Consider the following 25,819-nt stretch of genomic DNA (forward strand, 5'->3'; position numbering starts at 1 on the left):
AGTGTCCTGCTTGGTTATAGTAGTCATTTGCTTTGTTATAATAGTTTCCTGCTTGTTTTCCATTGTCATCCATCTTGAACTTTTCCTCTTGTTTCAGGATTTGGAATAAGATTTGTTGCATCTCGTGCTACATCCCAACCTTTCTGTACAGTTTGTATAATAGGTTGTGCTTTCTCTTTAAGTATACCTAATGTACTCAAAATCTTTCCTTCCAACTCCAAATACACCTCGGCTATTGTTCCCACTGCGGGTAAAAATCTGGATGCAACTCCTGCTAATGCGCCAAATAAACCCATTTCTTATAGGATAAAAAATGACGAATCCAAACAAGGACCCTATGTTTCTAAAGCGACAAAGAAAGCACTCATGATAAAATCTTTAGTTCAACACAAATGCTTGGTTTATGGATATCTTGGAAAACATTCCGAGGTATAGAGAAGATGGACCACCATACTGGCTAATATTTGTTGGTCAAAACACAAGATTACTGTGAAGCCATACCATTACAGTCCAAAGCTATTTTAGATATCTTAGCAGCTTTGACAATATTCGTTGACAAATACCATCCAACAAAACTGACATCTGACTGTGAAAGTTCTTTCAAATCAGATGATGTAAAAAACTATCTGCGTTCAAAAAATGTAAACCAATATTTCATTGTCGACCAAAACATTCTGCTCTTGGTGTCATTGACGGTTGTATAAAATGTTAAGAGACTTAAACCAACCACAAGGTGGTGAAGCAAATGAAATGTCATATGACGACAAGTATAGACACTTCTCCATGGCAAAGATGAGACAAGTTTTAAATATTTACAATAGCCGTAAACAAAAAGGTTTGGGAAACCACTCCCCCGAAGAAATGAAAAACAACCCTGACTTAGAGAAAAGACTATATATTTAATAATTTAGTCAAAAGAGACAAACAAGAAAGAATGCCGGGCTTCAACTTCAGAAAGGTGACAAAGTAAAAATAGAAATACCTAAACGCGACCCATATGAAAATACTATTGACTATGACAACAATGGGAACCCGACAGGTACTCACGTTCGTGTTCGTAAAAATAGAAGAAAGTATACAAGAGAATATTATGAAGTTTTTAGGCAACATGGCAAAATGTACACACTGCAAGCAGAAGATAAAACTACTATTGTCAGACCTCGTTTCAAACTTGTCAAAGTTCAAGGTGGTATACTTTCAAAGACAGTTCCTAACAAATATAAGACAACTCCTGACGAATATGCTAAAGAAGTTGAAAATGACGACTAAGCATTTCTATACCATGCGTAAACTGTCATGTAAGGTGGCATGTAGTCTTTACTTTGTCCCGTTGTTTGCGTATATCCTGAAACGCGATGTGTATGGTTTCCTCCTCCCTCAGTGTTACTCCAGAAACAATTTATAGCAAACTTAACGTTGTCTTTAACATCATATCCTTTACCTTTTGTCATTGCTGACCAATCCCAATATCTATGCTTATGCCAACCTGCTTGAGATGTACTTAAATCTATGTAGTGACTGTGTGCAGGTAAATTTTCACCTGAAATCGTTTTACTTCCACCTGTTTCCTTTGAAGAGTTTGCACAATACAAAAACCTGTCGACTATTTGAGTCCAAGTTCCAAAACCCAGAACTGTTTCTGGTCTGGTAGAGTTCATTGACGTATAATAGAGCCTATAGGATATAATGTTTGAAGTATTTCTGTCTTTAATGTGTTGAAGCTCTGTTTTGTCTGCTTTTCTTGTCATATAAATCTTGAGCAGTGAATTTAATATTATGTTCATCCTTCATGACATAAACATCTTTACATCTAATGTTTCTCATCGTCGTTATGTCGTCATCCGATGTTAAACCTTGTGGAAAGTTAGGAGGTTTACAATATAATACATCCCACCAGTTTCTTCAACCGTTCCTTCAATACTTTCTATAGCAACAGTTGTAAAACTTGTATGTGTATGGTTCTTGTCTGCTTTCTTCTCTAACTCATCGTTAACATAAGTTTTATTGCTTTAAGGTCTAAACATCCTGAAACCCATCCTGTATCGGCTTTAACTTTAAAAGTCTTCGATGTCCATTCATGGTACCAGTCAACCTTTCTATAATTTCTTTATCTTTTCATCATCCACATATTCCTTATCCGCTTTCTTCTCTAACTTACTAGCCACATATTCCTTATCTGCTTTCTTTTCAAGGCTAACGTTTAAGTCTGTTATTTCAGATATAGAATGTGTATGAGTCTTTTTAGAATATTCGTTTTCAGCTCTTGTCACTTCACTTGACATTTTATTGTCAACATATGTTTTGTCTGCTAGTTCAGGATGAGTATGTTCTTTTGTTGCATAAGCATTGTTAGCTCTTTCTTCTTCTTTTGCTATTGCATCGTCTACATATTCTTTGTCAGCTTTGTTGTCAACATCTGTTTTCAAAAGAAGTTCATTTATAGGTTTCTCGTTTAAAGTTCCTTTTGTTGGATTTATACAGACAGTATTGTTCTTCTTGTCTTGAAACAGAAACTCATCTGTCATTGGGTTTAATGTCAGTTTTAAAGTTTCCTTCTTTCAATGACTCAGATATCTTAGAATAGTTTGAAAGTTTGTTGTGTTCTTATTTAGAGCTTGCATAATGAGTTGTCGGTTGTGTTGTATTTCTCTTATGGAAGCAATATCTTTCGACATTTTTATTCTAGATAAAATATGCTTTCAATAGAAAAAGAAAATTCAAGAGTTGCTACAACTAAACCATTAGATGAACTTTTTACTAATGTCGGTCAAAAGTTTGAGACAGAGACCGTAAAGCATGAAGGCTATCGTTTTGACTACCCATTAAGATGGTTAAGAGACCCATCCGTCACAAAAGCTATTGGCTTTCGTAGAATGAAGTTCATTTCAGAAGCCATACATGGTTTCCCATTTACGGTCGGTTTTGAAGTTAGATACTATAACAAAGAAAAACGTATGTATGAGAAATTTGAACAGGGAAAACTTTTACAAGTTAGTTTGCTTGTAAACTTAGAAACAACTCTTCAAGCTTTTCAAGAAAAAATAAACGATATCTATATCGAATATGCAAACCAGTATAACATTGACGAGGGAGAATACCATCTCGATATTATTTATGACAGGAAAAATGCAACTGTTAAAATCAATAGAATAGAAGACCTTGGAGAAAACGTTTATATTTCTACAAAATATAACAACTTGGCATGGTATAGATTTATGAGGATGTTAAATCAGCCTGCAGCATATCCAGTACACCCAGACTTTTATGAAGTCGAAAACCCTAATGGAACATATGAAAATGTTTTCGACCAAGATGCTATTATTGTTCATGCTTCATTTTCTGGCGCCCAAAACTCTTTCTTATGCTTGGCAAATGACTTTTACGAAAAACCTACAAAGTTATACGAACCACCAAGTGGAAGTATTTCAGACTTTCAAGTATGGTTTACTACAGATGGAAGAAAAGAATAATTCCATTATACCATGCGTTTTACTTAGAACTTAGTTTCATATACAACTACTATCGAACGGTAAAAATATAACTTTTTAATACGGTTGAGGTGTTGGATTTGGTTGCCAACTAGACTGTGGTGCAGGTTCAGGCTGTTGTATAACAGGAGCTTGCTCTTCTGGTTCAGGGTCTTTAGGTATAATTACCAACGAACTGACCTACTCTTTTACCAATATTTTTGACTCCGTTCCAAATTCCTCTTCCTACGGTTTTTATTCCATTCCATATACCTCTTCCAACTCTTCTGAAGAAGTTTCCAATACTACTGAAGAAACCCATTTTACTACGTGTAAAAATCTAATGTCCGCCTAGTCTCTTACGTTTCCTGTTGAGTTCCATAGCATTCTTTAACTGGAGCTCATACATTCTGTTTCTCCTCTGGTAGAAAACATATTCTGGGTCAACTCCTGTGTTCGCGTCATCTGCATAAAGTTGTTTATATCCCACTTCAGGGTTTGTATAAAACTCTTTCCATCTCATATTTGCATACCATGTGGAAAACCTAACGCAGCGTCATTTGACATGCAGTTTGCATTTGTACATCTGTTGGCACTTGACCATAGTTTGCCATTGCAGTTTGTATTCTAACTTCATTTGGAATATTCTCGGGTTTGGTTGTCCAGGTTGCTGTGCATTCGCTAAGTTCTGTGCGTCCATTTAATATTAGATAAAAATATCTCTTACGAGTACATATACTGAAACATTTGCAGGCATTGGTTCATCTTCATATTCTCTGTACTTTTCTGCCACGTCAAATAAATAAATGACACAATGGAAAAAACCTAAAACAAGTAGTCCTATTTCAAACCACATTTACTTACTAATAAAATTTCGTTATTGTGACACTTTCTCCGGTTTATAGGACCTCTCTCATATTCTATCTTGTCATATCTAAACTCATAGTCATGTATGTCCTCTAACCATCTCATAACGGTTTCCAAACCACTTTTATCGGATGTAAAGTAAAAGCATGGATGGTTATGTATAACGTCTAAAGTTTCTAAAGAGTCTCTCAAAGTCCAGTCTACTTGGTATTGAAAATCCCATGTGTTAAAGAACGGCGGGTCCACTATAAAGAAAACATTTTCCTTGTCTTTATATTTTTCATACAACTCTGTCCAATGACATCTCACAAACTCTATACCCTCAATATATTTTTCTATGTCCTCTTTGAAAACATTTGTATAGTTAAGATATAAAACTTTTGACATAAGTGTTTCAATGTCATGAACTCTTATAGCACCACTATATAATAGTCTAGCAGATATACTATCCCAGTCTATATATTCTGCTTTTTTCAAAACCTCTCTCACAATATTTTTCTTATCTAATGGTATACGTTCCATCTTACCTATCTGAATCTTTTCTTTTAACTCTTTCAATATATTGTTTGTGTCTGGAATATGTTTGAGACGGTCCATATAGTTGTCGAAGTCATTGCATATAATCTTTGAGTCTGGGAATATTGTATGGCACAAATGGATATATAGAAACTTCCACCGAACAAATCTACAAATGTTAGACCATTCGGTAGTTTCTTAAGTTCTCTCAATATAATATCTTTACATTTACTCTTATTTCCAAAGAACGGTAACGGTGGTTTTGTAAAATTCATATATATAATAATAAAAATGTTTTTTTCCTGAAAAGTGACAGAAAAGTGACAAAGCATGAAAACATATATAATTTGTGAAAAGCGACACATTATATAATGTTTTCGACCCAGAAGAAGGCTTCTTCCCAGAAGCAATGGAGGAAGAAGAAGAGTCCTCCGAATTCACACCAGAAGACTAAGAATTTTCCGAATAAAAACTTCATTTATACTAAACATCTTCGGGGCTAGAGGGCACGAAGTGCCTGGAAGCCCCACTACCTTTTTTTTTTTTTTTTTTTTTTTCATAGATCATTTATTTTTTCACACAAAAAATACAGCTTCTATTAATATAAGTTACAGTTCTTAACTCAAACGTTATGGCCGAAATTGATTCAATTACAGCCGATAGTTTTTCCTTGATAGGAAAATTTCTATTCCGAGCTACAAGTTTCCGTAATTTAGGTTCCAAAGTTCATTTTTTAAATATTTATTACAAATTTTTATTATATTGAGTCGTATTTCTTCATTATAATAGAAATGTGCTTATATATCTACCAGATATCCATTCAACAATATCCACTTTGCATAATTGAGTATTATATTCTTATTGAAATCAGACTTCATGTGGATAAATTAAAAAATAATCTATATTTGATCTGTGGTTGCATTTATTATCATTATTTTGTCTAACAATTCAACAAAGTAATTTGATATCCTATGGATAGCGCTAATGGTATTCAAATCTGCAGAAAGCTATTAATTTCGAATATATGGACTGAGGATTAATGCATATATGAGTACTTTTTAATTTGAGTTAATATTTTAGATGATATATGCACTATTGAAGCAATATCCAATCTGGATAATTCTGCAGCATATCAGACTAGATTGGAGGAACCCAATATTTCATTGCAACCTAAATCTATGATCTGTAAATCGATTTTGCAACCATTTTTGACACTTTTATTTGAATTCACAGATCAGACACTTCTTTATGCAAGTTCTCTACATCAAAATTTCTGATTAGAGTTTTCGATAAAAAGTTTACAATAAATGTGACATCAATATTTAAATTTTCAATATATGATACCAATTTCGCGTGATAATGACACTATCTTGAGGGATAGGGGTCTTTCACGCGGAAAGAGGAATAGATCTCAAGATGGTTCATATATTACATGCGAAAAACGTGCGGAATTGTTGAAAGAAAAAGGTTTTCAGCCAGAATTTTTTGTAAATTTTATTCCTATTGCTTCTCCTTCCAATTGGAGAAAGGATCTTACAAAAGTAACGAAAGATTCCGTTAAATCAACAATAAATAAACTCGAAACTATAAAGAAAAAAGTTCAACAATTGCTATTAGATTCCCAAAACAAAGTTACCGAACTTTTAACAGAAGATAATGCTATAAAAACAAGAATTCTTACTTATAAAGGACGTGGATTAAACGAAAATCGAAAAATGTTTTATTTAATTTCTTATCTATCATTATTACGCACAAAAAAGGAGTACCTCATAATTAGCGAGTCAGATGCTATTACAAAACACATAAATGCAATGATAAACATCTTAAATCGGCCAATTCATTACGAAAATATCATAGTATCCGTTGATATTGAAGGATACCTAGCCGCAAGAGTTGGTTTAGGTCCAAAAATTAAACGAATTGTTGCTAAAATTAAGCATTTAGAGTCTTACATCAAATGGCCTTCATTTACACCTCTTCCTACTGAAATAGGAGATCAACTAATATACCCTACGGCAGAGACATACTCGATGTTCAAGAATATGGCATCAAATGCGAATACAAAATCAATAGAAAAAATATTCGAAGAATTTCATGCAATGACAGACGACAACGAAGAGTTTATGATACTATTAGACCATTCATTCGATTTCGGTTGGCAAAAAGCTGATTTTCCCTACCTTTGTCTTCAACCAAGTAAAATCGGACTTTTTTTACGCGTAACACCACGAGCATTGAACGTAGACTTCATTCCAGAGCAGTTCATGGATGTACCTGTCAACAATCTGCAAGGAAAACAGTGGCCGTACAAAACTGTCGTTGATATTATCATTTCTATTCTTTTTGAGCTGAATCCAGTGAGAATGGCGCGAATTTTCAACAGTTCCCTTGAAGAGATTTCGATATGCATCGACAGATTGTATCCAGAACACTCTGATATTGATTTTGACACCGTTTTTTCATTTGCAGTTTTGTCAGTTATGGCTTCAGGAATTTTGGCCGAAGAAAAAGTTCTTGCGTACATTTCTCAGGTTTCTCTGCTTGATATTAGTGATTCATTGACGCAAGTTGGTGCTACTTATGCAGCAACAGCTTTGAATCACATTCTGTCACTTGATGAAGAAGAACTTACTAATATTAGCTAACTTTTTAATATTTTTTGTTTTTTTTTTGTTTGTAAATTTCGTTTTATTTTTAATTTCCTTTGTTTATTTTAGCTTTCAACAAAGAAAACATGAATGAAAAACACCTCAATAGACAACAAAATATCAAAAGTATTCATTTTTATGAGGATGCTTTATTGCCGTCTGGAGAAGTGACAAAATTATCATTATGGTCCAAAAAAGAGATTTTACAAGCATGTTTTGGTTCCCAAATAAAGGAAGAACTTCAATGCCATCTATGTATATAGTGCGCGAACACGCATTATATATGGAGTGGCTCTTTATCTGGTTAAAAATTCTATAATTCGAAAATTCGCATTGCCGTCTAAAACAGCCAAATGACAATAATAATACCACATTTTTATTATTTGAAAACTATACTAAGCTTTCAATATGAACTATTTCCTTGTAGTTTCAGGTTTTTTGATAAAAGCAAAAATCTAAAAGCATGATGTAATATTTTGCAGATCTGATGCTTTTAATAGGGCTTACCAATTCATTGAAAAATATTATACAGAATGCAATCAAGAAATTATTCTCCAATGTTGTGAAGAAGGGCTTTGAGAAAAAGACAACCAAAGATATATAGAATTTTCTTTTTATTGAAGTGAAGATCTCTTATCGAATGTAGCTTCAATAAAAAGACTAAAGATTAAAAATGCTCCACTCATTCATCCTTCATGAAATGTATATCTTGAAGTTGTTCAATATCTTATCACAGTTTAAGAGAATATCAGAAAGTGGGAAAGTACAATTTTAAAACACATATATTTGTAAATTTGTAATATAAGAAAATAAACATTTTATTTAACATAATTTAATATGATCAAGTCTCTTCCTGTCTGAGAAGCTCTGTATGCAATCAGAGTAATCAGATCAGTCATCTTCTCCATGTGAACTAATTCTGTTGCTTCTCCCAAGCAGTCGTATTCGATGAACAAAAGAGCGCGAAGTTTGAGGTCATCAACCATCATAATAAAAGCAGGAATATTCATTGAGTACTTCGACAAAGCCAATTCAGGTAAAATCTTTCTTATAATGAGAGGAACCAGCCTTCTGTGGTTCTTTTTCTTCTTCATTTTACTCAACAAATCTGTAGCTTTCATTGGTTCAAATCCTTTAATAATCTCTGCCAAAGCTTTTACCAACTGATTGTCATCAACACCTGTTGTGCTGATTATATCTTTGTAGAGAGATTCAGTTTCATGTCCTTCAAGAAGTAAAATTGCAGCCATTTTCGCACCACTTTGTGGGTTGTGAATTATATCAATTCCTTCTGTTTCGTTCAAACTTATCATGAGTTTTCTATTTTCGAACAAAAATTGGAAGAAATGATGTTGAATACTAACTAAATTGTAGCTTTCTTGGAGCTCATCGTAGCTATAATTAGATCTTCCTTTCTGTGATTTCAACGCGTTGTCTAAACTCAACAAAGCATTGCTTGTTAAGTTGTAACTCTGCGTGAAACTTGTAGCTGTAGAAAACAAGTTTAATCTTGCAATTGATTCTTCAGCGTACATTTCTCTGAAGCAGTAAACGAAAGCAAGGTTTTCGTACATCGACATTTCTTTGAGATATTCTATCAATCCATTCCACATTTTGTTTGTCAATGCGAAATTAGGATCATTAGTTTTCATGAATTTCTCAAATTCATTACCGAAATTCAATGTACAAAAAGCAGGAAGATAAAAGTAATTTGCGAACAAATTGACTTTTTCTTCTTCATTTTCTATCAAAAACAATGTTTGATAAGCATCTCCAATGCATTGCATCATCATTAATATTGACAATGTATTAGAAATATCATAATATCTCATTACAAAGTATTTCGCATGCATTATTAATTCCAATCTCTTCTTATCATCATCAGTTCTTGTTATTGGCAAACCTGGTTTAGATTTCCTCTTTTCTATGAATCTTTGCGACAAATTCTTCAAACAAAGATAAACATTTTGGGAATCAATTTTTTGTATATCTTCTTCTTTGATGGGAAGACTTAATTGTAACAAAGAAGGAGCTAATGATGGTGGAGCAATGGTTGCTTTCATCAATGGCATAATGAAAAGAGCGGTTGTGTCTAAAAATGGACTCTGATTTTGATGCCAACCTTTGTATTCAAAATTCTCAAGTCTGGTGGTTTTTGTAAAGTTAATCTTTTTGGCGTCATTGTAGAGTCCGAGTCTAAGAAGCAAAAATGAAATTTGGAAGTTCATCTTATCTGATGAAAGGTGACATAAATCACAAATTTCATTTCCAACATCATAAATGTCACTTTTAATACTAATTTCCATCAAATAATCTCCGAAATTTTCTTCATCCAATCCACTAAAATTGTAAGAAATTTTGTGGACGGCAAATAAACCAGATCTGACTAAGTTAAGAAGTATTTCTACAAGTTTATGTTGTTCGCCTTCTGCTATCGTCATGGCGGTTTGAAGTGTCAAAACCGCCGAATTTTCAGATTCTATAGAATTGATGTAAATTGATTTCACTGTGTCTTTGACTATCTTTTCAACAACAATTGACAAATTTTGACTTTCAGAATAAAATTCTTGTAAAAATCTGACAACTTTACATTTCATTGTAAAATCTGACATTCTATTTATCAAATCCGTGAAATCGTCGTCAGCCAGGAAATAAGTGATCTCTTTCTTGAGTGCAAATATCTCAGAAGGAAGCTTTTCTAAAGCATTTAATATTGAAATTCTGTCTATCGTCTGACATTCATTCAAAATTTGAGAAGGTAACAATTTAAATGCGTTTAGAATATCTCTGTTCTGCGGAGTAGCAGAGATCTCGAATACCTTTGTGAATCTAGTGAATTTCGTCAATAACTGGCGGAAATATTTTGGAAAACTTTTGACAATTTTTACCAAGAAAAATTCATCTTCTTCTTTGTATTTGTCAAATAAGTTTTCTACTGTCAAATATTGGCAATTTTCATTTTTGTTTATAAGATATTGCAAAGCAATTTCTTTTGACAATTTCTCAGTCAAAACATTGACAATGTCATTTTCAGAACCGTCACTTTTTGTAAAGTTATCAATAACAAAATTGATTTTGATGTTAATTATTTGGTTTCTTTCTTCTTCATTTTCTGTTGTGTACTCTACAACATTCAATACATTATAAACGGTTTTTGTAAACTTCAGAATTTCCTTATTATCAAGCAAATACTTCAAAACTTGTCTGTGGTTGACATTGAACAAAATATCATCAATAAATTCATCTTCGCCTGTTTCAATTATTTGAATTAATTTCTTAAAATCATTTGAACGGTTTTGTAAATCAAAGTGAGGTGAAATATATGACAAAATTTCCTTAGGAATGTCAGGCAGTTTCATTAGTATGGAAGGATTGATCTGTGTGATACAAAGAACGATCATTTCCAGTTTATACTCATTGAAATTTTTGAGAACAAAATCTTCATCCAACTCGAAATCGGAAGAATTCTCGAGGATGACTTCCATGATGGATTTTCCGGCCATCTTGCAAATCTTCTCAGCAAACTTGAGGTTGCCGGACTTGTACGAGGTCATAATGGCCTTAGGAATGTCAATCTTTATCATATTTGTTACATGCCTGTATTCGTTAAGGTAATTGGAGAATTCGTAAAGCATGCTGTGCTTCTTGAGGTCTTCTAGGATGGGTTCAAGGTCGATTACGTTGTAAAATTGTTCGCAATCGTATAATGCTTTTCGAACTTGAGTTTTATTGAGAATATCAATAGGATCTTCGCTTTGCATCCTTTTCTCAATGATATCTTTGTATTCTGGGAATTTGTCAATGAAACCTCTCAAATTTATTTTCTGAGATTTTGTAAACTCAAATTCCAAATCGATTATTTCTTTATATTTGAGACTTTCTTCGGAGAAATCTTGGTCATTCAGCTTGTTATACATCGCGTTAGATAACAAGAAGAATTTCCTGTACAAAGGAAGGCCTTGTGTCAGCATATCAGCTTTATCCCAGCGTTGGCTTAGAATTGCTTCGTAAATATCGGAAGGATTACGCTCGAAAAAGCTGTGGAACTGCGGTTCACGCTGCCAGAATGGTATTTTCTGGAACATCGCGTTTGCATTTGCGATATATTGATTTGTACTGTAGTTATTTAATACTTTTACAAGCATTCTGACTGTACTTGTCGTAAGCATGAAGTTTCCATCCTTTTTCATGAATAATAATGAGAATAAATCGATGCAAACACTGTCAAGAATTTTTGGATTTTGAATTGTAGATAATACATCGTTGATTTGTTCGATAAACTTACTGGCATATGTAGGAGGAGATGTTAAAATCGAAAAGAAGTACCTAAAAGCTGTATATGACCTTAAAAAGTCAAAATCTGCTTTTGCTGCACGATCACTGACTGTAAAGTATCGTACTTTGCCGTAATTGAGTATTTCTGCATTACCTATCGCGTTTTGTATTAAAAATGGAATTGAATTTTTCAATAAAATTTCTAAATCCGGAGTTTTATCTTTGTTGTTTAAGAATTGTATTAATTCGAGTAGCTTGTAATCATTCCTGAATCTTGCAACTAATTGCGAGGCCCAAGAAGGCGGAAAATTTTCAGATAACAAAGGAACAATATTTTGAAGGTCTTTGTAAACCAAATCTTTATGTGCTACTAAGAAATAAGGAATTGTGGTCTGAAAAAGCTTAAAATTAGAAATCATCAAATTATAGTCTCCGCTCGTTAAATATTCGATTGCCATTTGATTCATGACATCCATGAAGTGTGTATTTAGATTTATAACAGTGTTCATACATGAAAATGCTAAATCTGGTATTTTTGGAAACGGATTTGGATATAAATACAGATTTGTAAGTCTTTTTTGCAAAGCGTGTGTTACATTTATGTCTGTATAGAAGAGAGGTATCTTAAACAAATCAAATACAACTTCATTATCAATGCGAAATGAGTTAAAAAATGAAATCGGAGCTTCTTGAAGGAGCCAGAATGATTCTTGACCAACAGAGTCATATAATGTTTCTAGTGTAACTGCATTGATTAATTGTCTGAACTTGTTATAGAGTATTTTGTATGCTCCTGGATATGTATCTTTAAATGCCAACAAAAAGAAGGCAATGTTGTGCTTTTCTTTATCCGAAAAGTTGTAATTAGCTTGATTCGAGTTAAGATATGGAAGTAGAGCTCTTACAATTTGATCTTTTGATCGATTAAGAAAATATAATACAATTTCTTCATTAAAATTTAAGTCGGACTTATCAAATCGCTTTAGAATGCAGTCAACAATATACCTATTACCAAAATTCTCATCACTTTTATCAATTAAATTAAAATATTCATGCAGATTTTTAATTGCGATGTTTTTGTCGCAACTTTCTACGAAAACATCCGTTAAGAGTGCTTCGCTGAACATAGCATGATAAATGTAATCCCATGTTGACCGATCTTCTATGGGATCCATTCACTTTTAATTTATTTTTTATATTTATTATGGGGTCGGTACATAAAAAAACAGATAGGAAAAATATTGATAACAAATCGGATCATTTCACGAGAAATTTTGCAATTTATTCTTATATACAGTCTGAGTGAATTTTACATAGAGTTCAGATTTGATTTTGTCAAAATTCCAGTAGTAGGATATGATGGGCTTTGTGACTTTTTTTGTAAACGTAAGAATTCATACAATATCGAGCGATTTTGTATCATTTTTTTAACATATTAATTTTAAAATAATTTATTTTTTTATTCTTACATAAATGACCCAACAAGTAAAACCAGATAAAATAGATTATCGAATTTTAGAGGATGGTGTTCCTGTTTATATTCAAAGATTTAAAGGGAAGCAATATTATAGAATTGTTAATCCTGAATACATAAAACATTTATTTAAAAAGGAAGATTGTGAATTATTAAACGTTAATGAATATGAAACCAATAAATCAAAATTGAAATATAAATATATTGGAAGTGATGAAAGATGCAAAGATAAAGATAAAGTTTATACAGTTTCATATAATGAATGGAAAACCAATAAGATAAGAAAACATTTAGGAGATTATGGGAAATGTTCTGAATTCTTTAAATCTAGTATATACGAGAGAGTAAAAGAAATTAGAAATAATTATTTTCATGAATAAAAGATTCACTACCATAATGAAATAAAAATTTTTTTAAAAAAATAAACCATTAAAAATTCATGTCTTACATTTATGAAAATTTATTTTTATTTTGTATGAAACCGATTTTAAAAATTTATGAATAATTTATAAAAAGTTTTTATTCCTACAATTCCTATATTACCATTAATAAAAAGAATATATTTTATAATAATTTCATTCGAACATGTTAAAATTTATCTGCATTTTGAAAAAATTTTATTATAAATGATAATATAATTTATTAAATTAATATATAACTTATGAATAATTTATTTTTTTAATTCGTAAGAAAATGAGTGGATCAAGATTCGTAACCGTCAATCAATTAATGGATGTTCTTTCACCAATTCTTGAAAATGTTAAACAAGTAGATGTTTATTTCGATGATTATGTAGAAAGTTTATATTATAAAGGTAAGTTTAATATTAAACCCATTGCTTTTGCATTTGATAATAAATTAATTGAAAATGCAAAAATTTGGGAATTAATTCCAGATATTGAATTTATAACAAATATTAAGGATAAATGGTTTAAACGAATTCCAACCACTAAAGTTCTTTGTAAATTAATGATCAAAACCGAGGCCAAAGAATTTCATGAATTTACATATCATCCAAATAAAGTTTCAGAACTAGAAAATGAAAAACTTCAGAAAAAATTAAACGATAGACTTTCAAATGATCGTATTGAAAAAATAAATAAACTAGCAGAAGTTGCATTTAATAATGAAATATTTGATGAATATAACCTTGAACTCAGTGATGGACTTTAAGTCCTGGGCTTTAAGGACCCGGGCTCAACGAGTTATGATTTATGAAATCAATTATTTGATTCATTCTTTCTTCAATCTCTTCTATTCTTTTTGTTAAATCATCAATTTTCATTAATGAGGTGATTCTTGATTGAGGAATAGATTTTAAACTAACAACACCTTTTATTTTTGAAATTTTGAATCCATCAACTTTAAACATTTTATTCAATTTACATGTTGTCAATTCTTCAAATAATTTTTTATTATTAGCATAATAGTCATTAAATTCTTCAACAGATGAAAAAATTTTTGTTTCAGTAATGGGTTTAACAATGTTTATTTTATTTTGAACATCTTCACTTTCATTTATTTTCTTCCTTCTCTGTTTCATTTTTTTTAATATTGGTTTCATTTATCATTAAATAAAAATTAGAATATAAGTGATGAAATATATTTTTTAATTAATATTAAATCAGAAATGGCGGCAGGATTCTTTAAAAATTATGGGAAGGAATTAAGAAAGCAGCAAGTTGGGTTCATCAGAAAATAATAAAACCCATTGCAAACTTTTTGGCACCAGTAGCGAAAACGGCAGGAACTATAATTGGTGGAGTATTAGGTGCTAAAGCAGGTAATCCAGCGATGGGAGCACAAGCAGGTAACGCAGTTGGTGGAATTGCTGAAGGAATACTTAATAAAATAGGAGGAAAGTAGTGGAAAAATAAATATTATTTTTATCTCAATATCGGTTGTAGTCTTTGATAAACTTTTGCTCCCTTATTTAAAACTTCTCTTACCGGAACATTAGGTGCTATTTGTTCCGCAACGTCACTAATTGCTTCTTTATTCTTAAATATCCAATTTGCTCCCTTCTTCATTGTTTCCCAAACTTTATGCGCTCCTCTTTTTACTTTATCCCATAACTTTTTAAAGAATCCTGCAGCCATAGTTGATTATTTCATTAAAATTAAAAATTCATTTTCATCTTTTAATTTTGATTTTTTTATTTCATCATAAATGACGACTAACTATTTGGTGCCAAACACTAAACCGATTAATGGAAATGTATTTCATTCATTCGAAAAGATAAATGAAATATTCGCAAAGAATGACGGTAGAAGATATTATAGAGAACTTGAAAGTTCATGCTATGACTCTGATGCTCCATATTTTGATGATAAACAAACTCATTTAAGAATTACAAATCCGGCTCATGATGTGAACCAATTAGGTGACACATATATTAAACGTAAAGTTAAAGCAACTTTAGTTTCAAATAAAGCTTTCACATGTGATGCCGCTTTTAAATGCATGCGTTTATTCGTTGGTTATAAATCATCAAATCAAAACTTTAAGCAATTAGAAGTAGAAACCGAAAGAGGTGATGCCGGCTATCTTCAGATGGATTGTGCCCGTGAATCTTTCGCATTTGCAACATATAAACCAAAATCGGAAAGGAAAGTTAAAAAGTTTGTTCATTCATTATATAACAATGTCCAAAAATATGATAACTCAGTATGTGGTAAATATATTGACCCCTCGGAAGTTTTCAAGAGAGCAAATGAAGAAGTTGATATCACTTTTGATATGATTATTCCAGTAAACGATTTGTTAGCATTTCAGGCGTTCGACGATTATCCTAAATCATTTGGTGATATCATTCTTAAATATTATGTTTTCAGGGATACTTTGGTATTTTGCCAAGTTGACCCGTTAAGAGTTGCTGATTTACAAAATTACGTTTATGAAAAGATAACTGATGAAAATTATGAAAAGATTATGAATCATGTTTATAAATACGATCGCAAATTCCAACAAATCGGACTTCCTGCAAAATTAATTACAAGCTTAGCCGCTACATCTGCTGACGCAACAGTTGAAGACGTTATTATTTCATGCACAAAGATGGAAGTTTTAGAGGATAAATGTATTACACCAGGATATGGTTTAATTGAAGAATCAGTTAAAGCAATACCACGTTTATTCAGTAAGGAAGATCCATTCATGATTCCAGCTCAACATATTGACGTTCGCTCACTAAATGGAGGTTGCATCACTCCTGAAGGTATCAGCTCTGATTTCTCATATGCTCTTCATAATGTTACAGATATTGTGTTAGCATTTCCGAAGAATGCAATGCAAAGAACAGTTTTAGAAAATCCAATGCTTCGAGGTCTTCAGGTCACTATAGATTCCAGAAACTTCCCCGATCAAGCGATGACCACAGTGGGTGACATATTCTTTACACGTATGCTTCAAGCTTCTGATTTAGATGGAGTGAATGAATGCACGGAAGAATACGAGGACTCATTAACTAGACCACTGAATGATGATAATGGCACGCCATTAGCTAGAACATGGAAAGACCAAACTTCATTCTTATGCACTATTCCAGTTCAACGTGATGGAGCGGGTATATTCTTTGATGGATTAGAAACTTTCAACTCACAAGTTACAGTACAAGTGAAAGCTTATCCAATCATTCAGGGTGAAAATGACACTTACTGTTCAAAGGTGACAAATCCTCCTCAGGTTTGGTTTACTAGGACTACATATTGGACATGGACACCGGATGAAGGTTTGAAATATCATTCAACAGGTACACCACCACAGTATAGAAGTTCATATGATGAAATATTGATGAATAGAAATGTTTAAAATTATAAATTTATTTTTGATTAAATGGATTTCAATTCTGAAGAATTAACAGGAGTATATAATACATACATAGATGATATGATTAATGAAGCATTGAGTGATAATAAAATGCTCTATCTAAGGAAAAATTAATGAAAATTCCATATTCTGAATGTTATTTAAATTCAATCACTGCAGCAATTGGTAAACAAAATAAAGGTAAAACATTAACGATATTAAAACAAATTATCATTATTGCTAACACTTCACCCTATTCACATGTGTTAATTTATATCAACCGTTCAGGTTCACCTTCAGATGATACATTTGAATCTTTAAAGCATTTAATCAAAATTCCAATTATTTATTTATCACAAGAAGAAGCGGAAGATTATTTGAAAAACTTTTTAATGTATAAAGAGTTATATAATACAATCAAGAAGCAAGGATTAGAGGATAAAATTATTGATAAACAAAGGGATGAATTATTTGAAACACTTTCTATTTCAAATTTTGATAAAGAATTTTTGCATTCACTAATTTTTCTAGATGATGCCGTGAAATCAAAACTAATAACTAATGAGAAATCATATTTTAATCAATTATTAACTCAATGTCGACATATTCAGTGTTCATTCTTCATGGCTGTTCAATACTTTAAAGCATTAAGCACAAACATTAAATCAAACCTGTCCACCCTTTTCATTTTCAGTGGGTTTAGTCGTCAACAGTTGAACGTTATGCTTTATCAAGTGAATTTACCAATGAGCATTAATGAACTTTACACACAATATCAACAATTAGGAGAACATGGAAAAATAATAGTTGATTTAAATAAAGGTTCCATTAAATTCGAATAACTTTTTATAATTAATTTTTATTTTTTATTTATAATTAAACATGACAGAAATTGCAAATCTTCTACAGGTTCCATTAAAACAAGGAACAAACAAAAAGGGTGCATATAATAGAACTATGAAAGTTCCAGACGGAATGAAAGAATTAGTCCACATTGTTGCCGGTCTTCAAAAGGATGTTAAACAAATGAGAAACGTTTTAACATTACCAGAAGCTCAAGCATATGCCAAACGTCATGGACCAAATTGGGAAGCACATGAAGCAGACATTACAGGACCAAATGGAAAGCCTGATGGTATAAATGAAGTCTTTGTTACTGATGGTCAAGGAAATATTAAAGTCATAAATGGGTATAAATTAACAATGACGGATTATCCTAAACGTAAAGCATATAATGAACGTTATCCTATGCAATTTGATGAAAATGGAAAAGCTGTTAAACAACATATCGGAGACAGTAAAGATGGACCAATTCTTTCATACCGTCATAATCCATATTCTTATTTCAATGAAGAATTAAATGCTATTGAAGAAGGACCAAACGGATTACCTCAATATGTTAACCAGTTTGATGGTCAATATGCAAATTTGAGACCTGAAATTCCAGCTAAGAAATTCTTTAAAGTTGCTTTATTCGATCCAGTGTTCAATGAACAGAAAGAAGCAATGAAAGCAGAATTTAAACCAATTCAAGTGGCAAGAATTTCTTCATCTTCACTTTCAGAAGCGTTCAAGGAATTGATAAAGAAACCACTTTATTCTCAACAAGGATATAACTTTGATTTAATTAAAGAAAGTGATAGACGTAAATTAGAAAAATCGGATGATTTTAAGAATGCATGTAATGAAATGATTAAAGATATTGTAAATGATAAAATAAGACTGGGAGAAACTCAAATCACTATCAATAACATAATTGGTGCAATTACAAAGAAAGTATAAGCAAACAAGGATGAACCTTGGGATATTACCGTAACAACTAAATAAAACTTTAAATATATTTTTCTTTTTTTTATTCAATTATAAATGAGAAGACGTTTCACAAGTCAAAAGAACACAAACGCAAAAGCAGAGATTACGGTTGGTTATAATGTAAATGATGATAAATCACGAATTATTCAAAATGTTAAAGTTAATGTTAGTCCTGAATTAACAAGGTCAGCAACTCAACCAAATTTATTAACTCGTGACTTACCAAAGAAAGAAGAGGAGCAAAATAAAGAAGATGGAGACCCAATCATTTTATCTGAACCTGGAAAAGAACCTGTTGAAATTCCCACTTATCCAACATACCCCCACCACTTGATAACCCAGGAATCTACGATTCCAGTCGCAATACGCCATATAAAGTAGACATTAATTCAGAATTAATGAAAATATATCGCGATATCATAACTGATAATTATGATTCAATAATAAATTTAATTGACCAATCCGGTTTAATTATTTTACCATATGAATCATTAATTCATATTATCGCTGTTCTTTGTGATGTTCAGGATTCAGACGTGAAGATTCAATATTTCATAGATGATGAGGTTTCATGCTGCGGAACAGTTGCAAAAATAAATCCTATAAAGGATATTAGCACAATTAAGATATCAAAGAACGGAACAACAACTGAACTACATTTAACATATAATGATATTTATAATAAAATAGTTGATGAATATAAAATATCACTTGAAAAATTCTTTGTTAAGGCTATTTAATATTCAAGCATTAACATTATCGAATAATAATCCTTTGAATCATAATCAATAATAATTGACCTTTCACCAGTTTCTATCGTTTGTTTTATTTCTTTTTGTTCCCCACTATCTGGATCGGTCATTGTAATTGTTTTTGTTATAGTATCAGCTTTATCTTTAACTTCAATCTTTTTTCCATCAGGATATTTAAACCAAAATTCCAAAAATTCGATATTGTCAATCTGTTCATATTTTAATCTATCAATTACATTTTTAATATCTGAAAATCTTATGAAATGGTCATTATATGGGTTTGATTGAACCAAATTTGAATGAAGTGAAATATAACCTGTTGATGAATATGACATCGACTCATATTTTTGAAAACACTAAAATTTATAACATGAATGAATTTCTTATTCGTTGAATTTATGAATTCTTGAGGTAATCTTATTCTAGTTTTATTTATCACTGGAAAATAACGCTTTACCATATTTTTAATCGTAATAAAAATGTCAATTATCAATATTATTTCGAATAATAACTGTGAATTAAATTTAACAGTTAGTGGAATTTATAATGTTTCTCTCGTTTCTGTGAGTGGTAAATTTAATCCCATTCTTTTAGACCCTTCGGATTATATATCATTTATTAAAGATGACCATGAAAAAACGTATGATATGTATATAAATAATGTGATAGTGAAATGGGATATTAACATGATTTTAAGTTATTTAAATGAATCATTTATCGTATGGTATGAAGAAAATTTTAAATCAAAACCTGATAAACTTTTTGAACTTGATGAAATAAATAATCTTATTAAATTTCCGCTGAAAATTAAATTTTGTACTCCTCGTCTTCGTTCATTGTTGGGGATATTAAATTTTGAAAAAGATGTTGGGGATGTTTTGTATTCTGACACTGGTTCCAATTTCATTTTAATCAAATGTGATAAAGTTAATACCCCAATGAGATTTTCACACCAAACATTTGACCCTAACTCTTACCCATCAATACAAAACATTTTATCCATCAACTTAAACACATTTTCTTTATCATATCCGTTTCAATTATCCGGGAATTCATTTATTCTTCATTCAAAAGATTTATCAAATATTAAATTTAGAATAACTGACCTATTTGATTGTGATTTAGAATTCATGAATGAAATATTATGGCAATTTCAAATTGAAAAAATAGCTGATGAGATAACGGATTAAATATTTATTTTTAAATCGTAATAAATGATTAAACAACAGCAACCACAACAACTTAAGGCACAAACCATTACATACGCCACATATGCATATAATTCAAAGACGGCAGAACAAACACAAAGGTTGAAATATGGAGATTTGGAGATAGTATTGAAAAATGACCATTTCGAATTCGTTTGCAAAGGTGGTGCAGTGATATCAAATATAAAAGAAATTTTATTTATGAATTCAAAAATTAAAGGAATAACGGATGATATAACATCAATTCCACCAGAAGAACAAAGATATTACGCATTAAATGCATTTCCTAAAGTTTTGAAGATTGGAAGATTTAATTTAAATGAGGAATTCATAGAAGGTTTCCTAAATGACATAATGAAGAAGGCGGATAAGGAATATGTGGATAGTGAGTTAGAGAAGAAAGCTGATATGGAATACGTGGATAGTGAGTTAAATAAGAAAGCAGATATGGATTGGACATCGGCGACTTTTAACGTTAAAGCTGATACAAAATGGGTTTTAGCATGTTTAGACAATAAAGCTGATATGGAATACGTGGATAGTGAGTTAAATAAGAAAGCAGATATGGATTGGACATCGGCGACTTTTAACGTTAAAGCTGATACAAAATGGGTTTTAGCATGTTTAGACAATAAAGCTGATAAGGAATACGTTAATACTAAATTAAATACAATTCTTGAGATGATTTACCCCATTGGTTCAATATATACATCAATGAATTCAACAAATCCGGCAAGTGTTTTAGGTTTTGGTACATGGCAACAAATAACCGATCGTTTCTTATATTGTGCTAACTCATCAAAACAAACAGGAGGAAGTAAAACAATTACGGGCGAAAATTTACCTGCTCATAGTCATTACGTTAATTTAAACACAACCGAAGCAGGTTGGCATAAGCATAGATATTGGGATTGGTCAGGAATGATAAAAGGTAAAGGATATGATGTTAAAGATGACGTTAAATTTGCTATTAATTGTTACTGGAACGATACACAGGGTTCAGGTAATCATACACATAATGTTTCAGGATATACACAAACGACGGGACAGAGTAAAGATTACATGCCGCCCTATATGACAGTTTATGCATGGTTTCGCACGGACTGAAAGTCCTGAGCTCCAATTCAGCATACCTCAGTAATGAAATTATACGACTGAAGACCATAACCATAATATTAATGTTTTCATTAATTTTTTTCAGTGTGCCTATGTGCCCATGTGTGCCTAGGTCAATTAACTTCTTTTAAAAATGGTGACAACATGACATTTTGACAACAGGCATGAAAGGAGGAAGGCAAAAATAAATTATTTTTGAAGAACTGAAGGTGTGCCTATGTGCCCATGTGTGCCTAGGTCAATTAACTTCTTTTAAAAATGGTGACAACATGACATTTTGACAACAGGCATGAAAGGAGGAAGGCAAAAATAAATTATTTTTGAAGAACTGAAGGTGTGCCTATGTGCCCATGTGTGCCTAGGTCAATTAACTTCTTTTAAAAATGGTGACAACATGACATTTTGACAACAGGCATGAAAGGAGGAAGGCAAAAATAAATTCAAATCATACTTTATAAAGCTTCATTTACAGGTATTTGGTCGTCAGTAAATGAATCCTCATTATCGTTTAGTTCAACCTGTTTATATAATCCTTTCATTTCTTCTTTCAAAACATAACACCATGTTTGTTTACCGTCTATTCTTCTTCGTTTCTTATCACATTTATCCTTAATGCTCATTTGAAAATTCTTGTCTTTCATGTCTGATGGTTTGCAGAATAGAGCATTTTTACACGTCATACCTGCACACAATTCATCATAATGTGTATTTATCCATTCATCTAAAGGATTTGTTGATAATTCTATTAAATCTTGTTTGGCTTCAGTCATTGGTATAATTCGTACATTAAATGATGAAAGGTTGTATTGCATAAAATATGTTAGTAAATTATCATAAAATTCCTTTGTGCATGAATCCATTAAATTCTTGAAGTAATCAAATTGACCCTTAAATTTACCATTAACCCTTAAAACTGCATATCTTCTGTCTCCAACTTCAATTTTGACAGGGTAAACGTTATTAGTTACGAAAATGAAATTGGCAACATTTGAGCAGTTCTTCTGGGTTGATTCTTTTCATTAATTCTAATCTCATTATCCGTTATAATTGATTTCAAAGCGTTGAAGTTTGCGAGTCTGTCTTCACCAACATTCTTGAGTTCATTAAGTACAAGAAACATTTTATTCTCAACAACTGAATTGAAATTACCCGTTAGCTCACTTATTTCGGTAATGTTTTTACATGAATAACCGCGAGAAGTTCAGAAATAATGTCTGTAAATCTGTTTTTACCTGTTCCCTGAAGTCCTTTCAAAATAATTGCTGTTTCATTCTTGATTCCAGGATGTTGAATCATTGATGCAATCCAGCCGAGAAGGTATTTATACACTTCATCGTTATTATCACAAATGGCTTCTTTAATGAAATTCATAAACATCTCAATTTTTGTGTAATCTACTTTTTCAAGAATGTTGTATTTATAACCTTGAAACGTTGAGAAAACATCTGTGGAATCAGATTTAAAGCAGACACCCTTAACAGTTAATGAAGACAATTGATTTAGTAGTACGTCCCATGCTGTTATTGTTTTACCTTCTTCTTTAAATAATTTAATCATTTTAAGTGACTCTTTCATGTTTGATTGAAGAACGAATGATATTTGATTCATTTTATCGTGTATGTTGTAATCCTTTTGAATGAAATATTTGTTTCCACAATCTACAAAACGAATGACACGTGATAAATCCTCAATTACTTCAGAACTGTTTTTATACTGATGATTTTCAGCCTTGCGTCTAATATCTGTTATCAAAAACGAGTCATCAAGTTTTATATCAAATGTTATTTTTGGCTTACGTAATAAAGGTAAAACGTATTCATCATAATATTCTTTTTGATAAAGTTTAAGAATCTTCACCAAAACAAATGGAGAAGTCATTAAATGTGCATATCTACTACGTGCTTTTTCAAAATTACTTTTTGCATTTTCTGTTAAACTGCAGAAGTTATAAACGTTATCGTATGCTTCATTAATTAAATGATCCGGTAACGAATTAATAGCTTGAAACAGTGTGAATAATGTAACTTCTTTTTCTAAATTCATGTTTCCACCGTCATTATGTACTTCAAAATCACAAATACCATCAACTATGCTCTGGGCAAGTTTATCGTCAATGTTTACATCTTTGTTTTCATTCATTATACTCTTTATTTCTTCATTCTTTTGTTCAACTCTTACCTTAATATTCAAATCATTTAATATATCATTCACTGTTCTAGTTAATGTTGAATCATAACTTCCACGAATGAATGAGTATGTATTGATTGGTTCTGTTGCATTCTTGCGAACTCTTGAATCAGCCATAACCACTAATGAACGCTTTGAATCATCCATTGAAGTCATGATATCAATATTATAATCATTGCAAGAATAACATTTAATCATTCTGTTCGAGGTTGAATAGAAGAAATTAGTGTTGCAATAAATGTGAAGACCTCCTGAAGCGGTTTTAACGATAACATCTTTATCTGAAAGTTTTGATAAAATGTCTTTTCTAACTGTTTCTTTAAGTTCATCATTGTACGATTTATTGATATCAACATCTATAATCGTTAAATTTGAAATTTTATTTGCTAATAAAGCTGTACCAGTTTTCCTTCCTCTTCCTCCATCATATTTGAGGTAGTTATGTAAATCAATCATGTTTTCACCAATTCTTTCGTTGAGGGTTTTAGTTTCTGCCACAACTAATTCCTCAACTAATGAATCAATAACTTTTTCATCAGAAACGATAAAGTCGATGTTGTTGTTTGTTGCTGTCATTTATATAGGAATAAAAAAATAAAAATAATTTTAAAACTAACTTTATTTTTGTAAGACATGAATTTTCACCCCTGTTGTCAAAATGTCATGTTGTCACACTTTTTCAGAGAAGTTAATTGACCTAGGCACACATGGGCACATAGGCACACTTCAGTTCTTCAAAAACGTAAGACATGAATTTTCACCCCTGTTGTCAAAATGTCATGTTGTCACACTTTTTCAGAGAAGTTAATTGACCTAGGCACACATGGGCACATAGGCACACTTCAGTTCTTCAAAAACGTAAGACATGAATTTTCACCCCTGTTGTCAAAATGTCATGTTGTCACACTTTTTCAGAGAAGTTAATTGACCTAGGCACACATGGGCACATAGGCACACTTCAGTTCTTCAAAAACGTAAGACATGAATTTTCACCCCTGTTGTCAAAATGTCATGTTGTCACACTTTTTCAGAGAAGTTAATTGACCTAGGCACACATGGGCACATAGGCACACTTCAGTTCTTCAAAAACGTAAGACATGAATTTTCACCCCTGTTGTCAAAATGTCATGTTGTCACACTTTTTCAGAGAAGTTAATTGACCTAGGCACACATGGGCACATAGGCACACTTCAGTTCTTCAAAAACGTAAGACATGAATTTTCACCCCTGTTGTCAAAATGTCATGTTGTCACACTTTTTCAGAGAAGTTAATTGACCTAGGCACACATGGGCACATAGACACACTTCAGTTCTTCAAAAACGTAAGACATGAATTTTCACCCCTGTTGTCAAAATGTCATGTTGTCACACTTTTTCAGAGAAGTTAATTGACCTAGGCACACATGGGCACATAGGCACACTTCAGTTCTTCAAAAACTTTAGAACGGTATAATTTAAATTTTTATTTTATCATAAATGAATACCCCACAAGCTCAAAATTTACCACGAATCATAACAAGGGAGGAAATGATAAAAATGATGCGAGAACATGTTAAAAATAACAAACCACTAAAACTGAGAAAATGTGGTTATGCAGTAATGATGGAAAGAGAGATGTTGTCAAAGAGGAATAAAAATTAAATTTGGATAGAGTTTAAAAATTCATCTTTATTAAATTCATCTCTTCCAA

The 25,819-nt window shown here is 31.6% G+C and overlaps 8 protein-coding genes and 4 pseudogenes across 12 annotated transcripts, besides 2 other annotated features; 5 read left to right on the plus strand and 7 right to left on the minus strand.

The window, feature by feature from the left end:
* Positions 1-2,240: part of a mobile genetic element that runs on past the window's edge.
* TVAGG3_0265290 (phage tail repeat-like family) lies at positions 1,266-1,658 on the minus strand (the record flags this gene model as incomplete). Its single annotated transcript, XM_051228461.1, has 1 exon — positions 1,266-1,658. The coding sequence occupies one exon, from the start codon at positions 1,656-1,658 to the stop codon at positions 1,266-1,268; it is 393 nt and encodes a 130-aa protein (XP_051098191.1).
* Positions 2,241-2,693: 453 nt separating the features above from the next.
* Positions 2,694-3,541, plus strand: TVAGG3_0265300 (annotated as a pseudogene). The gene has a single exon. A coding segment is annotated over exon 1 (848 nt).
* Positions 3,542-3,545: 4 nt separating this feature from the next.
* TVAGG3_0265310 lies at positions 3,546-3,789 on the minus strand (annotated as a pseudogene). Its single transcript has one exon. A coding segment is annotated over exon 1 (244 nt).
* Positions 3,790-3,807: 18 nt separating this feature from the next.
* Positions 3,808-3,990, minus strand: TVAGG3_0265320 (uncharacterized protein; the record flags this gene model as incomplete). Its single annotated transcript, XM_051228462.1, has 1 exon — positions 3,808-3,990. One exon carries the CDS (start codon positions 3,988-3,990, stop codon positions 3,808-3,810), a length of 183 nt encoding a protein of 60 aa, XP_051098192.1.
* A 317-nt stretch (positions 3,991-4,307) lies between these two features.
* Positions 4,308-5,125, minus strand: TVAGG3_0265330 (annotated as a pseudogene). Its single transcript has one exon. A coding segment is annotated over exon 1 (818 nt).
* A 1,062-nt stretch (positions 5,126-6,187) lies between these two features.
* On the plus strand, positions 6,188-7,495 carry TVAGG3_0265340 (uncharacterized protein; the record flags this gene model as incomplete). Its single annotated transcript, XM_001583555.1, has 1 exon — positions 6,188-7,495. The coding sequence occupies one exon, from the start codon at positions 6,188-6,190 to the stop codon at positions 7,493-7,495; it is 1,308 nt and encodes a 435-aa protein (XP_001583605.1).
* Positions 7,496-7,946: 451 nt separating this feature from the next.
* Positions 7,947-12,986, minus strand: TVAGG3_0265350 (uncharacterized protein; the record flags this gene model as incomplete). The annotated part of the gene is made up of 1 exon (XM_001583556.1): positions 8,317-12,948. The coding sequence occupies one exon, from the start codon at positions 12,946-12,948 to the stop codon at positions 8,317-8,319; it is 4,632 nt and encodes a 1,543-aa protein (XP_001583606.1).
* A 3,495-nt stretch (positions 12,987-16,481) lies between these two features.
* Positions 16,482-25,819: part of a mobile genetic element that runs on past the window's edge.
* TVAGG3_0265370 (uncharacterized protein) lies at positions 17,937-18,154 on the plus strand (the record flags this gene model as incomplete). Its single annotated transcript, XM_051228463.1, has 1 exon — positions 17,937-18,154. A coding segment is annotated over one exon (218 nt), but the record flags the coding sequence as incomplete, so codon positions are not given.
* TVAGG3_0265380 (uncharacterized protein) lies at positions 18,921-19,247 on the plus strand (the record flags this gene model as incomplete). The annotated part of the gene is made up of 1 exon (XM_001295902.2): positions 18,921-19,247. One exon carries the CDS (start codon positions 18,921-18,923, stop codon positions 19,245-19,247), a length of 327 nt encoding a protein of 108 aa, XP_001295903.2.
* On the plus strand, positions 20,833-21,870 carry TVAGG3_0265390 (keratin-associated protein family; the record flags this gene model as incomplete). Its single annotated transcript, XM_001583557.2, has 1 exon — positions 20,833-21,870. A coding segment is annotated over one exon (1,038 nt), but the record flags the coding sequence as incomplete, so codon positions are not given.
* On the minus strand, positions 22,523-23,550 carry TVAGG3_0265400 (annotated as a pseudogene). Its single transcript has one exon. A coding segment is annotated over exon 1 (1,028 nt).
* TVAGG3_0265410 (Prim-pol domain family) lies at positions 23,739-24,705 on the minus strand (the record flags this gene model as incomplete). The annotated part of the gene is made up of 1 exon (XM_051228464.1): positions 23,739-24,705. A coding segment is annotated over one exon (967 nt), but the record flags the coding sequence as incomplete, so codon positions are not given.

Source organism: Trichomonas vaginalis, chromosome V (assembly GCF_026262505.1).
Source record: "Trichomonas vaginalis G3 chromosome V, whole genome shotgun sequence".
NCBI classification, from domain to species: domain Eukaryota; phylum Parabasalia; order Trichomonadida; family Trichomonadidae; genus Trichomonas; species Trichomonas vaginalis.